This window comes from Dicentrarchus labrax, unplaced genomic scaffold (genome assembly GCF_905237075.1).
Source record: "Dicentrarchus labrax unplaced genomic scaffold, dlabrax2021, whole genome shotgun sequence".
In the NCBI taxonomy this organism is placed as follows: Eukaryota; Metazoa; Chordata; class Actinopteri; family Moronidae; genus Dicentrarchus; species Dicentrarchus labrax.
In genome coordinates, this window is record NW_026136721.1 from 10,548,409 (window position 1) to 10,566,626 (window position 18,218).

Consider the following 18,218-nt stretch of genomic DNA (forward strand, 5'->3'; position numbering starts at 1 on the left):
CAAAGTAAAAAGACACTGTCAAACCTCTAAGTAACAATTGCGTCCAGATGTGAGGACAAAGTAGTTGAAAGTTGAAAAACTTTTGAAGTGCCCTTTGATGCAGGCTCATGCATAAAATCCAGTTTTTGAAAATGTTCCTGGCTTGAAAAGATTTCAGCTGTTGGACAATGTGTGGGACGAGCTCTTAAGATAAAAGCCCAAATGCTTTCCACAAACAGTTTTGCTTTCATCTCTGACCAAGAGAACAATATCTCCGCTTGGCATAAGACTGACTGCACAAGTTCTTTTAACTCTGTATTAGCATTTGGTTGGGTTAGGGAGATTTTGTGACAGTGTACAATCTAACTATAAGGCTTAGTGAGTAGAAAAAAAAGGAAAATCCAGCATAACTTTACAATAGCATCATACTGTTTCATGTCGCTGTAACAGTCATGAGGCTTGGTGTCTGAATCCGTGCCTGAACCAGAGGAAGGGTTTCAAAGCACAGGAAACTTGAGCAAGCCAGCAGAGGGCTGCCTGCAAGACACCATTTACTTAAAAGGAAGGCTCAGATCCATTGATGTTTTGTACCCACCCCGCCCCTCCACCCCTCCAACCCCTTGACTAACTGCAAGGCAGGAGGGCACAAATATACAGGCATGTTCCTCTGAGAGCCTTTGATCAAGTGCCTTTATCTCTCTCTGAGGCATTTGTGAAATAACTGCCACACATTCACATTAGTTTCACTAATGAAGGAATGGTGATCACGAGGAGGGTGAGCAATACTAAAAAAATAATAATAATAATGGACATGCACTCACTAAGATGTACTAAGAGGGGCATGCATGCTCTAGGTGAGCTCTTACCTGCAACTGTTCTCCAGCACTTCAGCTGCTGTCCGGATGGTAGCAGTAGCCCTCAGGGTTTTCGCAGACAGTCCAACCACAGACCCTAATGCTTTTGCCTTCAGGTCATTACAACTCCACTCCTCTTCCTCCATGAGAGGAGGAAGGTATCCGCACATCAGCTTGAGGCTGCCGAGACTGCCGTGGTTCATGTACGCCGCGTTCTCGCAGCCCGTGCGCACATATTCGAGGTATATGTCAGAGGTCAAAAACATCTGGTATGCATTCTCTTCCATGTTGGACTGAATTTCCGTCTGCGCCTGGTCAAACATGGCAGAGTCTATTTGTTGTTTCTTAATACTATCCCTTATGAAGGTCTTGGTGGCGGGTTTCAGCTGCTTGGCGACAATGCTGTTGTTCTCGATGTACCGCTTGAAAATAACTTTGGCAACTCGCAACGTTTTGGTATCCTTTAAGTCCATTTGCCTGAAGCCGTTGCAGGCGAACCAAAAGTCCAAAGTGTCCACGCAATTCTCCCGCTCCAAGAAGGTCCTGAAGAGGTGAGCGCCGTCTTGGTCGCCCAGAAGAAAATGCAGAGACTTTGTCCACCGGACTAGGGGCGAGTCCGGGGACGCGCTGCCCTCTGGCTCCCCGAGACCATCCTCGTTCCTCCGCGGTGTGGAGCCGGGAGGCGCGGCGGCGGCGGGGGTATCTTTAACCTTGCTCTGGGCTCTCATTTTGGCAGATCTGCTGGGGTTGTAGCATGACGCCTCTCCCTCCTCCCCCGGTACCGGAGGACGAGGAGCATCTTCTCGGAAGCTACTGCTGATGTGCTCCGTAAGCGCCCTGCTCATGGCTCCAGCTCCGGTTGCCGTGTGAGAGTGCCGTCGTGCCTCCACTGAGCTCCAGCCTAATCCTCCTCACTCTCTAAAAGCAGCGGGGGAGCTTCTCAGCTCCTCTTCACTCTGAAACACAAAGTATTGATCTGATCAAAGCCAGATCCTGCTGAACTTCAAAGAAAGACATCAAGTAAACAGTCCCTTTCAAAAACCCTCGCCGGGTTCACAGAGAAAGGAAATATGAAAGGCTTTTCTCGTTTCATTTATCTATTTATAATCTAAATGAGAGATCAACTGCAGCCTACATTCTCAACGTGCATTCATCTGTCACATCAAAAACATTTAACAAGAATAATCACCTCGCACCGCCTCACTCTTCACCAAAACCATATTCTCACAACTGTGGCTTACACGTGTTTTCCTAACGAGTCCATGTCACAGGCTTCAACTCCAATTAATTCCCAATCTGTTTCGGACGACCGTACCCTACCCCTGTCTGCATCGCGCACACACACACACACACACACACACACACGTTTCCACTCGGAGCCCACACTTGTCCTCACCATCCCAGAAATGCACAGACGAGTGGGAATGCATCTGATCTGCACCACAATGACCTTAAACGCTGTAATGTACGAGGGGTAAAAAGCCCCGCGGGAAAAGCCAGCCGCTCATGCGTAAATGTAAGCGATCAATCGCCTTAATATCTGCCCAAGAAGGCTATTACAGCACATTATTAAAGCCAAAGCCCGGGCAACGTGTCTGAACTACCAACACGGCACAGAGACTTGACATATTTGGAGTAAAACCTCAGTCAGAAGCTGATTGCGATTTTAATCGGAGCCTCAGCGCCAAATCTAAAAGAGACAAGCAGCTAAAAACGGCATAAACCGGCAGCTACAAACGCTACATGATCATTCACACAGTCTCAACAGGCAGTGTAACACGACATCATAAAGTAACCGACTCTAAAATCCGACGGATGAGGGCTGAATAAACGTGCGTAAAAAAACACACACAACATACCATCGCAGAGCAGATCCAAACCAGAGTAAAAACCCGTGAAAAAGTTGAACAATTACTCCATTTACAGCCGAGCTAATGCGGTCCAAAACTCTCCAAACAGTAATCCAGCACAAAAAAAAGAGAGACGACTGGCTATGCGCCGTGCCACATGTGTCCTATCTCACTGCAAAACAAGCGCTGTAGTTCGCTGTACCCTGTCCCATTCAACAACTGACCTCAGAGCAGGCAGGCTCAGTCCCTATGTAGATCACTAGGGGTGTCAAAATCTGGAGGAGGTAAAAGAGGAGGTGGAGGGGGGCTCCGATTGAAGAATACATCCCACTTTTTTCCCAGCTAGAAGACGCACCACCCGACAAATATTCGGTTTTTATCTGTGCTCACACACACACACACACACACACACACACACACACACACATAAGCTTCTTATCTATCTCACCGTATTTCTCGCCCACAAACAAGAAACATAGCCCGCATTTCTCAACTTCAAAGCTCAGCAGCAGCACATCAAAGCGGCCAAGAGAGGGGGCCTGTGGAACAGCTTTCCTACAACTTACCATCCATGTACCCGAGTAGCCTCCCTTTCTGAAAACGTTCAAGTAAAGTAGTCCAACAACAGCCTGTGACTACAACCGCGCTGCTCTCTGCTCTGTCCCGTAATGTCCTGTCACATTGGGACAATGTTAAAGCAGCCGCGAATAAAAGAGAGAGAAGTATTCTCCCTTGGACTTTTCTCCCCAGGTAGTGCTTCAAGAAGCCATGGCAGGCGGTAGAAATCCTCCGGGCTTGTTTCTAAACCAACTGGGCTGAGGGTTTAACTGCGGACTTCAAAGTAGGGAACCGCTGGCCTGGTCCCGGAAGATACATAAAAACACAGCGTCTCATCTTCGCAACAACCGATGACATAAAACCAACTAGAATAAAGATAAAAGGAGGGAAACGGCTGAAAGTGAGCGCATAAATCCCGTTCGACAGCCTATCGTTCGCAAACCCGTCCGTTTAGACGGCCATTAACGTTCATTAAACTTTTCTAGAGAGGGTAAGGATTTACGTGTATGCCAGGACCTTATCAAAGACAGGCAATCTAGAGCCAACTCCCCGAGGCTTTAGAGCGTCAGAAGTAAGTGATCTACCGCGCCAATAGCATTATTCTTACAGTCCGCCTGTTACTACACAAAGTTTCAACAGAAACACAAAGCAAACAAAAGCGATACTTCTGTTGCCTGTGGCCTCTTCGAGTGACAGGAGCGAGTTTAGTGTGTCCACCTAGCTGAGGAGAAAGCCTTATGATAGGGGTTGCAGTCATTGTACAGTTCACTGTGGTATATATGTGTCTGTTGTTGTGCAGCATGATAGGTCTTCATTTTTTCTATATTGGTTCACAATGTATAGGGAGTTTGGGCACATTATCCCTGTGTAATTCCAGTAATATTACCTCAGAATGACCAGATTAAGGGCAGTGACAGTAAAGAATTTGTGGTTAAATATAATTAAAATCAACTATTTAAAACGTATTCTTTAAGTTATGGCCCTGATTTGATAATCCTATAGAGTGTAACTGTCAAATAATTTACATATTAGTCACAGGCTTTTACCCACAAAGATGTCAACCTAACACACTTGCCAGTTCCACATTCAGGGAAAATGGCACAGCATGACATTTTGATTGAAATTGGACAGAGAGCAAAGGCAAGAGCTGTTCTCTAGTCTTTTAATTCACATGACTCTCCTAATGTCATTGTGACAGAATCTTAAAGAGTGGGTTAGACAGTGATCCAATCCCATGGTACTTCAAAGGCTATATTGTCCCTTTGATGTTGGAAATCAACTTTAAAGGAGAATATAATTATATAAGTCAGAGGATTCAAATTCACAAAACTCTCCTGATGGTACAGGACAAGGGAACTAATGAAATCCAACTTCTGAGGTCCCCAAGTGGTGATTAATTCATGTTGCTTTATACATAGATAAATAAAGCCTGCTGTGCATCAGTTACCATGTGGATTTACAGTTGTGTCAGCATCTTTGTCCGTTTGTCCAAATCCTTAGACTCGGCCACATGGTTTAGGGCGACATGTAATCTCATCCAGTCTCATCCAGCCTGTATTGGCCCTGTTGTTAGCTGAGTATTCAGTGACCATAGGACCTTATTATTTTCAATTTACATGCTCAGTATTTTCTCACTGCTTCCTGCAGCCACACTGGATACAAGTTTCCAACTTGTACGTTTTAGTTCTGATACATGCTGCTCAGTAACGTTAACAAACTCTAGCTTTCTTCCACAGTGCGAGCCCTTCTTGTTTTCTTGGTAAAGCAGAGGAGTCCAGTTGATTACATTGACATCCTGCCAACCACTTCCTGCATGCTGTGAGCTTGTCTGATGATCGAGTCCAGCTTATTTCAAATGTAATCTTTGAAGACATTTTCAGTGCAAGGTGTTAAAGCCGTAAACAAAGCCGTATGATAACAGACGGTACAGTCCCTTTCTCTGTCTGTCTCTGTTTGTGTGCACCTAGTGTGTGTGTGTGTGTGTGTGTGTGTGTGTGTGTGTGTGTGTGCGTGACAGTGTGAATATGAAGTGGTCATTCATAGCCACTGTTTATACTGGAGGGCTCTGTAAAACAAACATTGCTGCCACAAATCCAAACAATCCAGCACCCAAAATGCACAAAAAGCCTCCAAGCCTTCGCAATGGGAAGTGCCCGCTGTCTGCGAGATGGAACCCGAAATCACAAAATGGGTCAGCAGCGTTGGCACTGTGACGTTCAAGGGGCATTTGACTGATCAGTGCGGCCCAAATTAAAGCAATGAATATGTAGCCATACTGTTATCTGCACACTAACTTCTTTAAAGCCCGCTTTGAAAGGAGAATTGAGATATAGAGGGGTTATAAAATGTAATTTTTGAAGTGCAGGACAATCTTAAAAGTGGGATATTCACATTCGGGATAAGATGTTATCTTCACTCAAATTAAATTAGGCCGCACATATCACTGAAAACGGAAAAAAAAAAAGTCCACAGACAGTTTAATTTTTGCTGACAGGCAGGAAGCTTCGCTCATGCTTTGCTCAGTCTGCTTTTAATAACATGTAAAGTTCGGGCTAGTCAACTATTCAGGATGTGTTTGTTTTAATGCAGTGATCACCAAAGATGCAGCCAAAATACAAGTTGCTGACTTTTTAAAATTCATTCTGGAAGTGTCATGAGACGCTCAACCCATGAGACCACACCTGTTGACCCTCGAATGCCCACTCTTGTGTTTAGCAGTGACAAAAGAGAGAGGGTGCTGTAAAGTAGCCATAAGAAGCTTTTTTTGATGTTGACCCTGCCCTGACCCCTTTGTTGGGGCCCTAACCATTTCACAGGAAGATCCAAACGCTTTAAAAGCACAATACAGGACGAGAGTGCCGCCACTGACTTGCTATGAAGCCCCAATAAAACGGGGTGACCTGGAGGCTAATTGAGAGCTTGTGGTTGGGAAGAAATTAAAGGCATCTGGTGCATCACCAAAGATTGGAAATGAAGCTCCTCTTTAATTAGAGCCTGCATTAAAGGAAAGTATGCATTTCACTGCTGTCAGTATAGGTGTCGCATCCGGAAACGTGGAAACAAACAGAGGTCTTTAATTATAGTAGTGTGTAGGAATGATTTGTTAGGAAAAAAAAACTTCTTTCTTTCTGTTAGTATTGTACTGCAGAAGTCTTTGATGGTGTATCATTAGTTGCATCAGTCAAACAGTAGGCCTGTGTTCTCCCCTTTTGTCGCTTTTTCATAAGAACTTTTGGATTTGCATCATATCGCAGCTCACAGTATATGTTCCCACAATGTGAACAATAAATTCTGTACAGCCCGTTTTATCGCCCTTCCCTCCGCTCAAATCCTACACTTGTGCTAAAATAGCACAGAAAAACAGAGGAGAGGGTGGCTAATTGCAAATAACCCAATATTTTGGAGTTCAAAGGCTGTGGTGGGTTTGAGTGATAATTTTGGCTGAAGCATCACCATAAACACTAATAAAATTAAGTGCGTCGGAGGGAGGAGGGGGCGTGGCCAGGCGTCCCTTTGAACAGACCCTGTGATCAGTTCCCCCTCTCAATTAGCGTATTGTCCACTTGTCCTTTCAGCTGGGAGGGAGGGGGCAGTCTCCCCCCTAGCTTCCCTTTGAAGTGATTATCCCTTTATCTCAAGCCTGAGCGAGGAATATCTTGGGGGACAATGGCAAATTAAAGCCCATATGGAGAGAAGCGTGAATGTCTGTTTGTAGGCTCAGAGAGAAATAGAAAAAAAAAGAGCGATAGAGAAATAAATAGAGTGGGGAGAGAGAGAGAGGAAAAGAGGGGAAAATAGCATCATTCTGTTTGCATGAGCTGAAGGGTGAGTGGTAGATGTCAACACTCATCCAAAAAAGTAATTTAGGGCTCGTGCCTGAGTTGACACTTGTAGCAGAGTGACTATAGAAGAGCTAAGGGAAAGAAGAACGGAGGGGGTGTATCTGTCATGACAGATGGAGAAAGACGGAGAGGGAGGAATGGAGAGATAGAAGGATGAGCATGAAGAAGAGAGAGGAGTGCAGTTGTCAGCAGAATCAGATGGCGGTCAGGCAGACAGGCTTGAAGAAGATACAATTAAAGTGTGGAGTTAAGACGGGCTTTGAAGTTGGACATGGTACATAACACCCTTAAAGTTTGAGAAGCCAGCCATTCATCCGCTTGTTATGGCTTGTTAAGACCATTCCTTTTAAAAGGGCCAATTTGAGAAAATAAACTTTAATTTCAACTTTTTGAAAAGTCTAAATAAAAGTGACAACAATCAGGTAAGGTTTTCAGCTAGGTTAAAAGAACAAAACAAAACCCAATGGTCATCTCTTAAAACTGGAGTGAGGGATTTGCTAAAGAAGGTGTGGGGGTGCGTGAGGATGAATAATTACTTTCTCTTCCCACTCTCCCTCTTTTTTCTTACAATCCTGTTTTTCGGTGGCTTAAAAGTTTAATAATGTATAGAAACAATGTCTGTGATGCTTGGCCTAATCCGTTTGGGCTTGGCAAACCTTTGTCGTAACCGAAACCCTGTCTGATGTGAACAAATGTTTGCCAAGCCAGCATGCACAGACAGACAGTGTGTGTCTCTTTCCTCGGTGCAAGATAACAAGTACAGCTGAAAAAATAATATAAAACAGCAACATTCTGCACATTACACTACATGACTGCACAAAATGCAAATAACAATAGAAAACTTAGTGTATCACAAATGATATTTATAGTGTAATGACCATTGTTAGCACACTATATACCCCAGCGCCCTGTATAACTGTGTCAGTTGTTCCTGCAGTAATTCCATTAAACAATTTCATGTGTAAGAATTGTTTGTCGACGCATCATGCTCAACAAATCAAATGATTATTCTGATTGTGAAAGCGAGAGAAATGTGTTCACTTTGAGCTCAGTTAGCCATCCTTAATGAGCATCAGACCAATTATGTAGAAAAATGCTTGATATGAAGCAGCAGTCAGGCCTATTAGAGGCTGAACAAAACTTGTTACAGACCAACGCTGGTTTAAACTGACAACGGCTAACTGGCCGAGACTCAGCCTGACAGCAAATCCATGCACTGATAAGGCAAACGAAATAGCCCCTAATGATCTAATGATTCAACTGTTTGACTCCTGGACAAGACGGCAGCGAGAGACAGCAGTGACACCATAAAAACAAACAGACGGTTGTGCCAGTGGTTCATTGTTTAATTTTCTTTGCAGGCAGCCATTGTGATATCAACATATCTGCATCCTGCCGTTTCAGACACGCTCCAGCAGAAAGGCCCGGGTGTCCACACACAGTGTCAGATTCTGTGGCGAAAACCAAACAGTTGAGTGTGTGGTTAGCACTAACCAGACATGTATTTCATCACCTGTGTGAATTGATGCACAGGATTTGTTGTCTTTATAAAAACCTGTTTTCTCTCCACATGTAGCCCTTCCCGCCTGGAGCTGCTTCCCACTGTTTGCCACAAAGCATTTCACAGGGCACAACAACAACACTCACAATCATAAGATTTGAGGTTGATGGGATAAATAAATACCAATAAATAAATAATAAATACCAAAGGGTGGACAAAATACTGCAACATTAAAAAGGTGGTTTGCACATGAAAAAGCAGAACTTTTAAGTAATTAGACCGCAATAACAAAGGCAGCTGCACTTTAAAAGACAACTGACACTTTTATATGTGATTTTTCAAAGCAGCTATCAGTTCCAAAGGGCCAAACTGTCTCTGGATTATAGATACAACTGTTAAAACAATAAAAATGTACAAAAAAGTGAAAGGCTGGAATAGTCTAAAAAATGAGATAATGATGGACGGTAGTCATAACAGAAATTCAAAGAACAGTGTGGATACGTAGGATTTAGTGGCATCTAGCGGTGAAGCTTCAGATTGCAGCAAACTGAATACTGCTCGCCTTCCAAGCATGTTGGAGAAACTACAGTGGCCATGAAAGTCGCGAAAAATGCTAAAGGCTCTTATGGTTTTTCTGTTGGGGGTTACTATAGAAACAAGGTGACCTCCGTAGAAGAGAACCCCTCTGTAGATAAAAATGTGTCATTCTACGGTAACAAAAACATAATTCTTATTTTCAGGTGATTTACCAGTAATAAAAACATACCTATCAATATTATATTCTATTTCTGCCAATAGATCCTCCATCCTAGATGTTACACACTGGACCTTTAAGGAGGTAGCATTATAAAGTAGTACTATACAACCCTATCTCCAGTCTATAAAAACCCCAGAATATGTTGAGCAGCTATGATTTTTAACATCTAGTGTGAATGCATGGCAACTACAGGAACCTGTGTTTAGGCTAGGGAAAAATCATGGTTATGGCAAATAAAGAATGGTTAATGTTTGGCAACTGAAACCGTTACGGTTAGGAAAGGACTGTAAGTAATAAAAAATGTAACAATAGTCACAGTTTTCTTACATAACCCAAACTCTGGTCTCTCGCACGCCATCCACTATCTGCACAACCTTACTCTGCACCTTGCTACATAAAGGGCACACTGCTTCATGCACTGGCACTAAACATGACATTGGACATAAATTATGAGCTTCAGATTAATCCAAGATAAATGAAATTCCCAGTGATAAACAGCAAAACTTTAAACTGAAACAAACTTAGGTAAGTGTTTCTTATTATTTTCTACATAACTTGTTTTCAGGGTAATCATGGATGATACAGAAGGAAACAGGAAGGAGGAATACCTTCTATCCCCCCAACAGGTACTGTTAAGTCCTTGAGCAAGGCATTCATTTGCCACCTTTTCCAGTGAATTAGTTCAAGCTGAAGCCTATCATAAGCAAATTCCACTTTATGTGTTGCTTTGTGACTTTTTCTTTGTGAGTGTTCAGCAAAGTTCTTTATGATAAAAAAAGAAAATCTAGTAAAAGAATCTGGTGTATCAGAGCACAGAGATGTAGAAACACGAGTCTCTGATTATCATGCATACAGATGCAAATTGCCTCAATGAAACAAGAGGGAACAAATACGCTTGTCATAAAATTCCATAATAATTGTAGCTGTCAGCTGGATGTTTTGGCATATGAGATGATTACCTGTCAATCATGTGTGGTGTTGGTGGCTTGGGTTTATTTATCTTAAATGTTACAGTATGTGTGTGGCTCGCTCCGCTCAGCCAACTCCTAATTGATTCGATTTGAGAACAGCTCTCCTATTGATTGTTTAAAACATGGTTTTGTTCATTTACATAAACATGCCTATTCATACACATTACACATACACTCGCGTTTCTTTCCTGATGCTTTTGCTGACTGTGTAGGCTAATATGCACGAAAGTAGCATGTACATATCTAAAGGATACAGTGTTTTACTAATGTATAGTCTGTACAGTAATGATAGTGTTAACCTAACAGACCTAACAAGAAATTCAAAGCCAGGAACAAGATTGATTGAATTTTGTAAGGAACTAGTACTTAAACAGACTCTCATGGTTTTGGTGTGAGTCATACACTTTTAAGGCTGTGCCTCACACCACCCTGACAGTCTCTAAAAGTACCTAATACTAAATCACAAACTGCAATTATAATGAAAAGTCGCCTGAAAAGGAAATTGGGATTTTTGATTTGTGCAGAATATGTTCTAAACAAACACTGAAATCTTCAAACCTCATAGCAATAGAGTGGCAGTCATGTTCTTTCATAGTCTTCAGTTTGCACATGGTGTAGGACTTGTACCGCTGGTAAGATCTGTAAGTTTTGTATTTAGAGAGAGAACGAGAAGAACAATGTCTGAAAAGCAACACCAATGACTTTTTCTTAACCTCAAGTTTAAGACTGTGAAAATGAAGATGTGAGAAAGATCATTCACTTTAGGCAAACCTGGTGTGTCTGCATAATCCACAGTTTAAACTGTGTGCATGTTACTATATAATGTACACACATACGCTACGTGCATGCATGTTTGCTTTATTAAGTTCTAAACATGTGTGTGTGTGTGTGTGTGTGTGAGTGTGTGTGTTCTTGAATGTTTTCTGTAAGGATATGATATTTGTACTAGTTGAAGAGTTAAACCCACCTACTGTGAATAAAGGAAGTCCCGGATACAGCAAAAAGAGAGCAATCATCCAGGACCTCAGCTCTGGCCAGCTGCATATTGTTCGTTTATTCCTGAGAGAGTTTCTAAATCCATAACTAAAACTAAGATAAAAGTGTTTTGACCCTATTGTGAGATGTTTCCCAGTGTCATGCAGCTACTCAGCAGGTGTGCAGAGGGAGGGTGAGTTTCAAAACACTGCACAGCAGATAGGCAAAGAGGAACATCAACAAAGCACTGCTGCTATGCACCTCACTGACTGCTCTGACAACCGACAGGGAAAACATTCCCACAGAGAGAAAAAAAGATGGAGAGAGGGTGTAGAGAAAGAGAAGAGAGATGTAAAGTGAAAGAAGAGAGGTGAGGAGGGTCAAAGAAGAGAGAGGAAGACAAAGGCAGACAATGAAGATGGATGAGAAAGAGAAAAAATATATCTACTTCTTCTCTTCATGTATTATTTCTTGTCTATATGCTTTGACAACACTCTAGATCACAATTTACATGTCATGCCAGAAACAAGGAAAGTGAAATTTGAGGTGTCTTAAGAAGGGAACAGCAGAGAAAGGGAGGAGAAATACAGGCATTGTGGGACAATAATGGAAACAACTGTACATTGTTTGTAGGTACAGCAGCCGTAGAGCAAACAGTACATTCTGTCAGAGGTGTTTGACAACTTTAAACGCCATGGTTTATGTTTTATATTTGAATTAAATTGTACTGTAAATGTACTCATTATTATGCTAATGAAACTTAGAGCTTCTGTGTGGCTTCAAATATTAAATACTTCTCTATAACATCAAATATTCATGACTAAAAAGGAAAAAAAGGTTTAATTTACTAAGAGTTTATCACTCAGAAGCTGTGTGGGCGTGGTTTGATCAGATTTAATTGACAGTGACAAAAAAACACACACAGTTCAGGTGATTAACCAGTAATAAAAACATACCTATCAATGTTATATTCTATTTCTGCCAATAGATCCTCCGTCCTAGATGTTACACACTGAACCTTTAAGGAGGTAGCATTATAAAGTAGTACTATACAACCCTATCTCCAGTCTATAAAAACCCCAGAATATGTTGAGCAGCTATGATTTTTAACATCTAGTGTGAATGCATTGCAACTACAGGAACCTGTGCTTAGGCTAGGGAAAAATCATGGTAAATAAAGAATGGTTAATGTTTGGCAACTGAAACCGTTACGATTAGGAAAGGACTGTAAGTAATAAAAAATGTAACAATAGTCACAGTTTTCTTACATAACCCAAACTCTGGTCTCTCGCACGCCATCCACTATCTGCACAACCTTACTCTGCACCTTGCTACATAAAGGGCACACTGCCTCATGCACTGGCACTAAACATGGCATTGGACATAAAATATGACGTTCAGATTAATCCAAGATAAATGAAATTCCCAGTGATAAACGGCAAAACTTTAAACTGAAACAAAGTTAAAAGTGTTTCTTATTATTTTCTACATAACATGTTTTCAGGGTAATCATGGATGATACAGAAGGATAAATATTATATTCCATTTATGCCGGTAGATCCTCCTAAATGTTACACACTGGACCTTTATCAATCTATGACCCAAAACATTTCTGTAGAGTTCAATCAACACCTCTGATACTTTTTAAGTGAAAATTATTTTGGAAGTTTCAGGATCTAGGAAGGCAGTGTTTGTTGCAAGGTTGCTGGGATGCCCTGTCCACAAATAAGGACTCAAACACTGATGAACCTCAAAAAATACACTACTCAAAGAATCAAAAGTCATCCAGCAAGCTTCAGGCTTATTTTCCCATTCACTTTCATTAATACCCAAATGATGACACAATCTCCAGCCAGCTAGTTGGGATTTCAGTCGGATTGGGCAGGTGTGTTCTGTCCAAAAACCCCCCGGAGCAAAAGAAAAATAGCAGTTAGTGTAGTGTAGTTTTGGAAAAATAAAAATAAATTCATACACTACTAAAACCTTCCTTCTACTGCTGTCAGCCAATAATGCAACGTCTAGTCCAAAAATGTGAGTATTTCAACTATTGGGAAGTCCTAACAGTAGGGCAGGAGAATAACAGACACTGTGGGAGTGAGAAAGGTCAACAGAGTTCACCGAGCCCAGTATTAATGAGTAGCACCACCTTGGAGGGAGCACAGGGAAAGGCCGCCAATCATCACTGCTCCTCCAGCGCTGCTGAAATGTGTCAACAAAGCAGTGTGAGAGGAGCATGCTCCACTATTTGCCCTCCCACACCTGACGATGATGGGATGGATGGAAGCAAAGAAAAAGAGTGTAGAAAGAGAAGGGTGACACTAGAAAGCAGGAGTACAGAGGACCCTCCCACCACCCCTCCTCCCCCTCCCTCCTCCCTCTCAGAATAAAATCCGGTGCCATAAAATGTAAGAGCGGGCAAACAGCTCCTCCCCAGCTTGTCGGGGAGTTTGTTTTAAAGTGGAAATGAGGCTGATGGCGCACTTGGCGATTAGCCCCGCGGCTAACATGAAAGGAGAGGAAAAGACAGCTGCTAATTTTCTCCTTTGACCTTTGGCTCCCGCTGGTATTTCATACAAACGCTGATTTATGGAGGAGCCTAACAGCTCACTGCTACTGGAGGGATTACCGTAAGAGAGAGAGGGAGAGGAGGGGAAAGAGAAAAAGAAGCTGACCCCTAGGACTCACAGTATCTCAATTCATTCATTTCATCTTTTTGTTCTATCTCTGTCCTTTTTACTTCATATGTCCTTCTCCTCTCGCCCATATCTCTGTGTCGATTTTCCTTTGTTTCTCTGTCTGTCTGCCTTAGTGGATTTCCAACTCTTTATCTTTTTCCATCTTTATTTGTAGTCTGTTTCTGTCTGCATTTGTCCTTCATCCTGCACACCCTCCCAGCCCTCCCTCTTGTGCTCTTTCTATATCTATATATCCACTGTGAAATAAGCATTTAGATAGATAGATAGATAGATAGATAGATAGATAGATAGATAGATAGATAGATAGATAGATAGATAGATAGATAGATAGATAGATAGATAGATAGATAGATAGATAGATAGATAGATAGATAGACTTTATTGATCCCAAGCTATTTACAGCACATTAGGTATATGTATGAGTCTGTGTCACACTCTTCATAGATTATCATTACAAACTGGCCTTCTAAAAACAAACCCAGACATCCTGACGCCATGTGCCGCAAAAATGAGAAAGATGACACCCTTTTCTGAGCGGAAGCTCTTTCTCATCCACCGTGCAGTGCCCAGTTGTGAGTCCGAACACACGTTGCGTCCCAGCACTTTAGCTGCAGGGAGATCCCATCAAAGTCAGTTTCATGCAAATCCCATGTATGGATGGCTCCCATGTAAGGAGGCCCTGAAATGCCTCTGGGGCAGTGAGGACCCAGGAAGTGTAGAATGTGTAGCACATTCCCTTCTTCCCCTCCTGTCTCGACACTATTGCCCCTCTATTGTTCCCTCGGTTTTCCAAAGGGGGAGAGAGCCAACCACTGGAAAACCCCCACTTCAAACATTCAGGTTGGATATTAGCTTGAAAATCATAACACAAGTTGTTCCTGTTTTGCATCCAGTGGATCCATTCAGTCCTCATAAGATATACAATTATATTAAACTAAAACTGTGTTTATATGAAAACCAATTGCTCCAGATCCATATGAATGTTTCACTTGAAGCAGTATGCTGAAAATTGTCTTATTAGGTCATTTGGTCTTCATGGCTGATGTGTCTTAAAACAAGGAAAAGGTTTGTTAATGCTAAAAATTTTTGTATTGGGTTGTTAGCACTGTCAAAACGCTTCTGACCTAACCTTATGGATAATGTATCTTTATAAATGAAGCTGCGGCGTGATGACCAGGGGAAACACATCTAGTGGAACTAAGTGAATGGGATTTATGTAGGTAAATAAACTAACAACAGTTTGCTGGTGCTCTTGTGCTGACCTTTATTTCACTAAAATTCAACTTGTATCCTTTTTTATTAGTTACTTCTAATACATTTTTGGGGGAAAAATGAGAACCACTTCCTTTACTTAAGACACTTTTCTAACATTATGTGGCAGACAGTAGTTTTTCAATCTTTGAATCTTGAATGTTCTTTTAGACTGTGATGTTCAGTTTAATAAGCAGTAGTACAATGGTGTGCCCTTTGTCTCAACTTAGACACTGCTCCTAAAATATGTATATCCCTGGATCTCAGTAGAATTTTGTTTTTGTTTTTTTAGAAAATTTCTATAAATGAGCGTCCTCATCTTGGAACAAGACCAGATGAAGCAGATCACAGCAAGAAAATCCCCATAGAGTGCTGAAAACGTACTTTCTTGAAGAAAATAAGACATACGAACTCAGTAATAGACAAAATATAAGCAGCATTGTAATAGCAACAGATGGAATGGCTTGTTAAAGTTATGCGTGTTGAAGGAATGGTTTATTGCTCCCATACAGGCAAATTCTTTTAACATTCAAATACAAAACAAAGCTCAGTTTTAGGAGACAAAACACATCAGTAACATACAAAATAAATAATACCAGGAAGTGAAAGAGTCACAACAAGAGCAGCTTGTCACCAGCCAGACACAACAGCCATGACACAACTTGGAGGCAGATGTGCAGCATGTTGGATGCAAGTAGAAATTCAAAGTAGATACAACTACTCTACCAGCTGAAGGAAGAAAAATGTATCCCTGGGCTTTTGGGCAAGAGATGTGAACATGAAGGACATATGAATTTCCAAAAGCTGTGTAAAAGAGAGCCAAGACTGTGTCAGTGATGTGCTGAAGTGGTGTCACATTCATTTAACAGGGGAAACATTTACAGTAATGGACAGTGGCCAGAGTGATTCTGCACTCATATGCCACATTTCCTGGTCCCATCGTCATTAACTCATTAGCCTGTTTCAGTTCACTCTGATTTAACAAGGCTGTCTCTCTGGTTCCCAGCGTTGGGAAATCTCCCAAATACTAACTAAACCAACAAATATCACGATATTCGTAGTGAATTCAGTTTTAGGGTGGAATGTGTTCCTTTAAGACAAAACCATTGGCAGTGTTTAACCCCAAATTAATAAAATACATACAGTTTATATAATGTACTATTACTAATAACCTCAACACATTATAATCTATATATCAGGGTAATGACAGGGCCAAAATGTATTTTGCTGCCATGTTCACACTGAATGGTTTCAACTGTATCTCTCCCTCGCTCTCTCTCTCTCTCCACCTTTTGTTCTCACCCTCTGGGTTTCATTCAGAGTTCAAGCAGGTCATTAGCAGAGTGATTACAGTGGGAGAGAAGGCATCCATTAAGAAAATGCGAGTGTGTGTGTGTGTGCATGTGCACATGTGCTTCTCTGTGATCACCCTGTGAATGTGTGCATGCATGTGTGTGCCTAACTGTGATCCCAATGTGTGTGTGTGTATCAATCACTCCAGTGTGGGTGACGACGAAGAGCTGTTTGTCTTTCTCATAAAAGGGAAAGGGATCAAAAGGGCTGGTCTACCAGCTGGACCTTCAATCACACTGGGACAACATGACTTTAGAGCCCTGGGCAGCTGGAGCTCTGGGGACTAATGGCGTGTGTGTGTGTGTGTGTGTGTGTGTGTGTGTGTGTGTGTTTGGATGTGTGTATGTGTTGAACCCTTTTAATCAGGGTCCCTGCACATATTCCATCTCCAAATTCCATGCTTATCCTATACTTTAAAGGATAACTCTGGTTGGGTCTTATATTTAAAGTTTTGGCCTATCAGTTAGGATAACGTTGTACTGAGATCTGGCAACATGGCAACATCACTCCAACAGTCGAGTCAAGAAATATGATGATCAGACAGATTTGGAAAAAAGCCAAAAGTTTAGCCAGATTATATAACTAAAGATACAACTGAAAAGTGAGTGAAATGTTGCTAATAATTTATTTTCATTATTGATTCATCAATTTAGAGCACAAAGTGACATCTTCAAATTGTTTGTTTTGTCTGACCAGCAGACGTAGAAGAAGTACTCAGATCCTTTACTTAAGTAAGAGTAGCACCATAAAGGCCTGAATTAAAAATGTTACTCCACTTCCAAACTATTTGTGATGTCACAAATCATGCTGGTAGGCCCCGCCCCTTAATTTTCAATGAGCACAGAGAAACTTTCCACTTTCAGCATATGAATGTGAAATCATCCTTCTATGTCAAACTCTGCACATATAGCATTCAAACAGCAAGGATCAAAAGTAAAAGTACCCATTATGTAAAATGGCTAAAGTAGCATAAAATAGAAATACTACAGTGAAGTATATGTATGTCAAAATTATACTTGAGTGAATGTACTTAGCAGTCCCAAACCTAAAGACATTTAACATTAATTTACTATCAAACCCTGATATTTGAAAACCTGGAATAAGCTCATGTCTGGCATTAAAGTATGAAAAAAACTACTAAATCGTTTCTTTCAATTGAGTAATTCTTGCAGCTTTAGGTCAAAGTTGAATCAAGAAGTCCATCTATAAACTGTGATGGATGTTTACGGACTGGTTTCTAATCATGTTGATGATGCTGCTGTTTTTTTGTTCTTCTTCCTAATACGTTTGGCTAACCTGCGACTTACAACCTGTCTGGTCATCTGACAGTTTGTGGTTATTGCTCCGCCATGTGGTCATGTCCCCAGATCTCCGCAATGAACTTGTCAGTACGATGTTGTTATAAGCAATATGAATGATGACCGAAGATGAAATAAAGTGAAATTATCATAAAGATATTCTGTATGATGTTTGCAGATAGCATGATTGCAGGAATACAACACTAATAGGGGATTGTTTTGTTTTTCGAAACAGCGAATATGACCATCACTGCAGTGGCGCAAGTTCAAGTCTGGCTGAAGACCTTTGTTGCATGTCTTTACCCTCAAGTCCTGTCATTTCTTTACTGTAGG

The 18,218-nt window shown here is 41.5% G+C and overlaps 1 protein-coding gene across 6 annotated transcripts in view; it reads right to left on the reverse strand.

Moving 5' to 3' along the window:
* LOC127355296 (axin-2) overlaps positions 1-18,218 on the reverse strand; it is a 74,007-nt gene that overhangs the window by 13,837 nt on the left and 41,952 nt on the right. For 2 of the 6 annotated variants that reach the window (XM_051386034.1, XM_051386028.1), the window contains exons 1-2: positions 2,693-2,900; positions 846-1,789 (exon numbers count right to left, since the gene is read on the reverse strand). In XM_051386034.1, the coding sequence (XP_051241994.1) occupies positions 846-1,678 (833 nt within the window). In that variant the 5' untranslated portion in view covers positions 1,679-1,789; positions 2,693-2,900. The other 4 variants (XM_051386029.1, XM_051386032.1, XM_051386033.1 and 1 more) reach the window with 4 other exon arrangements.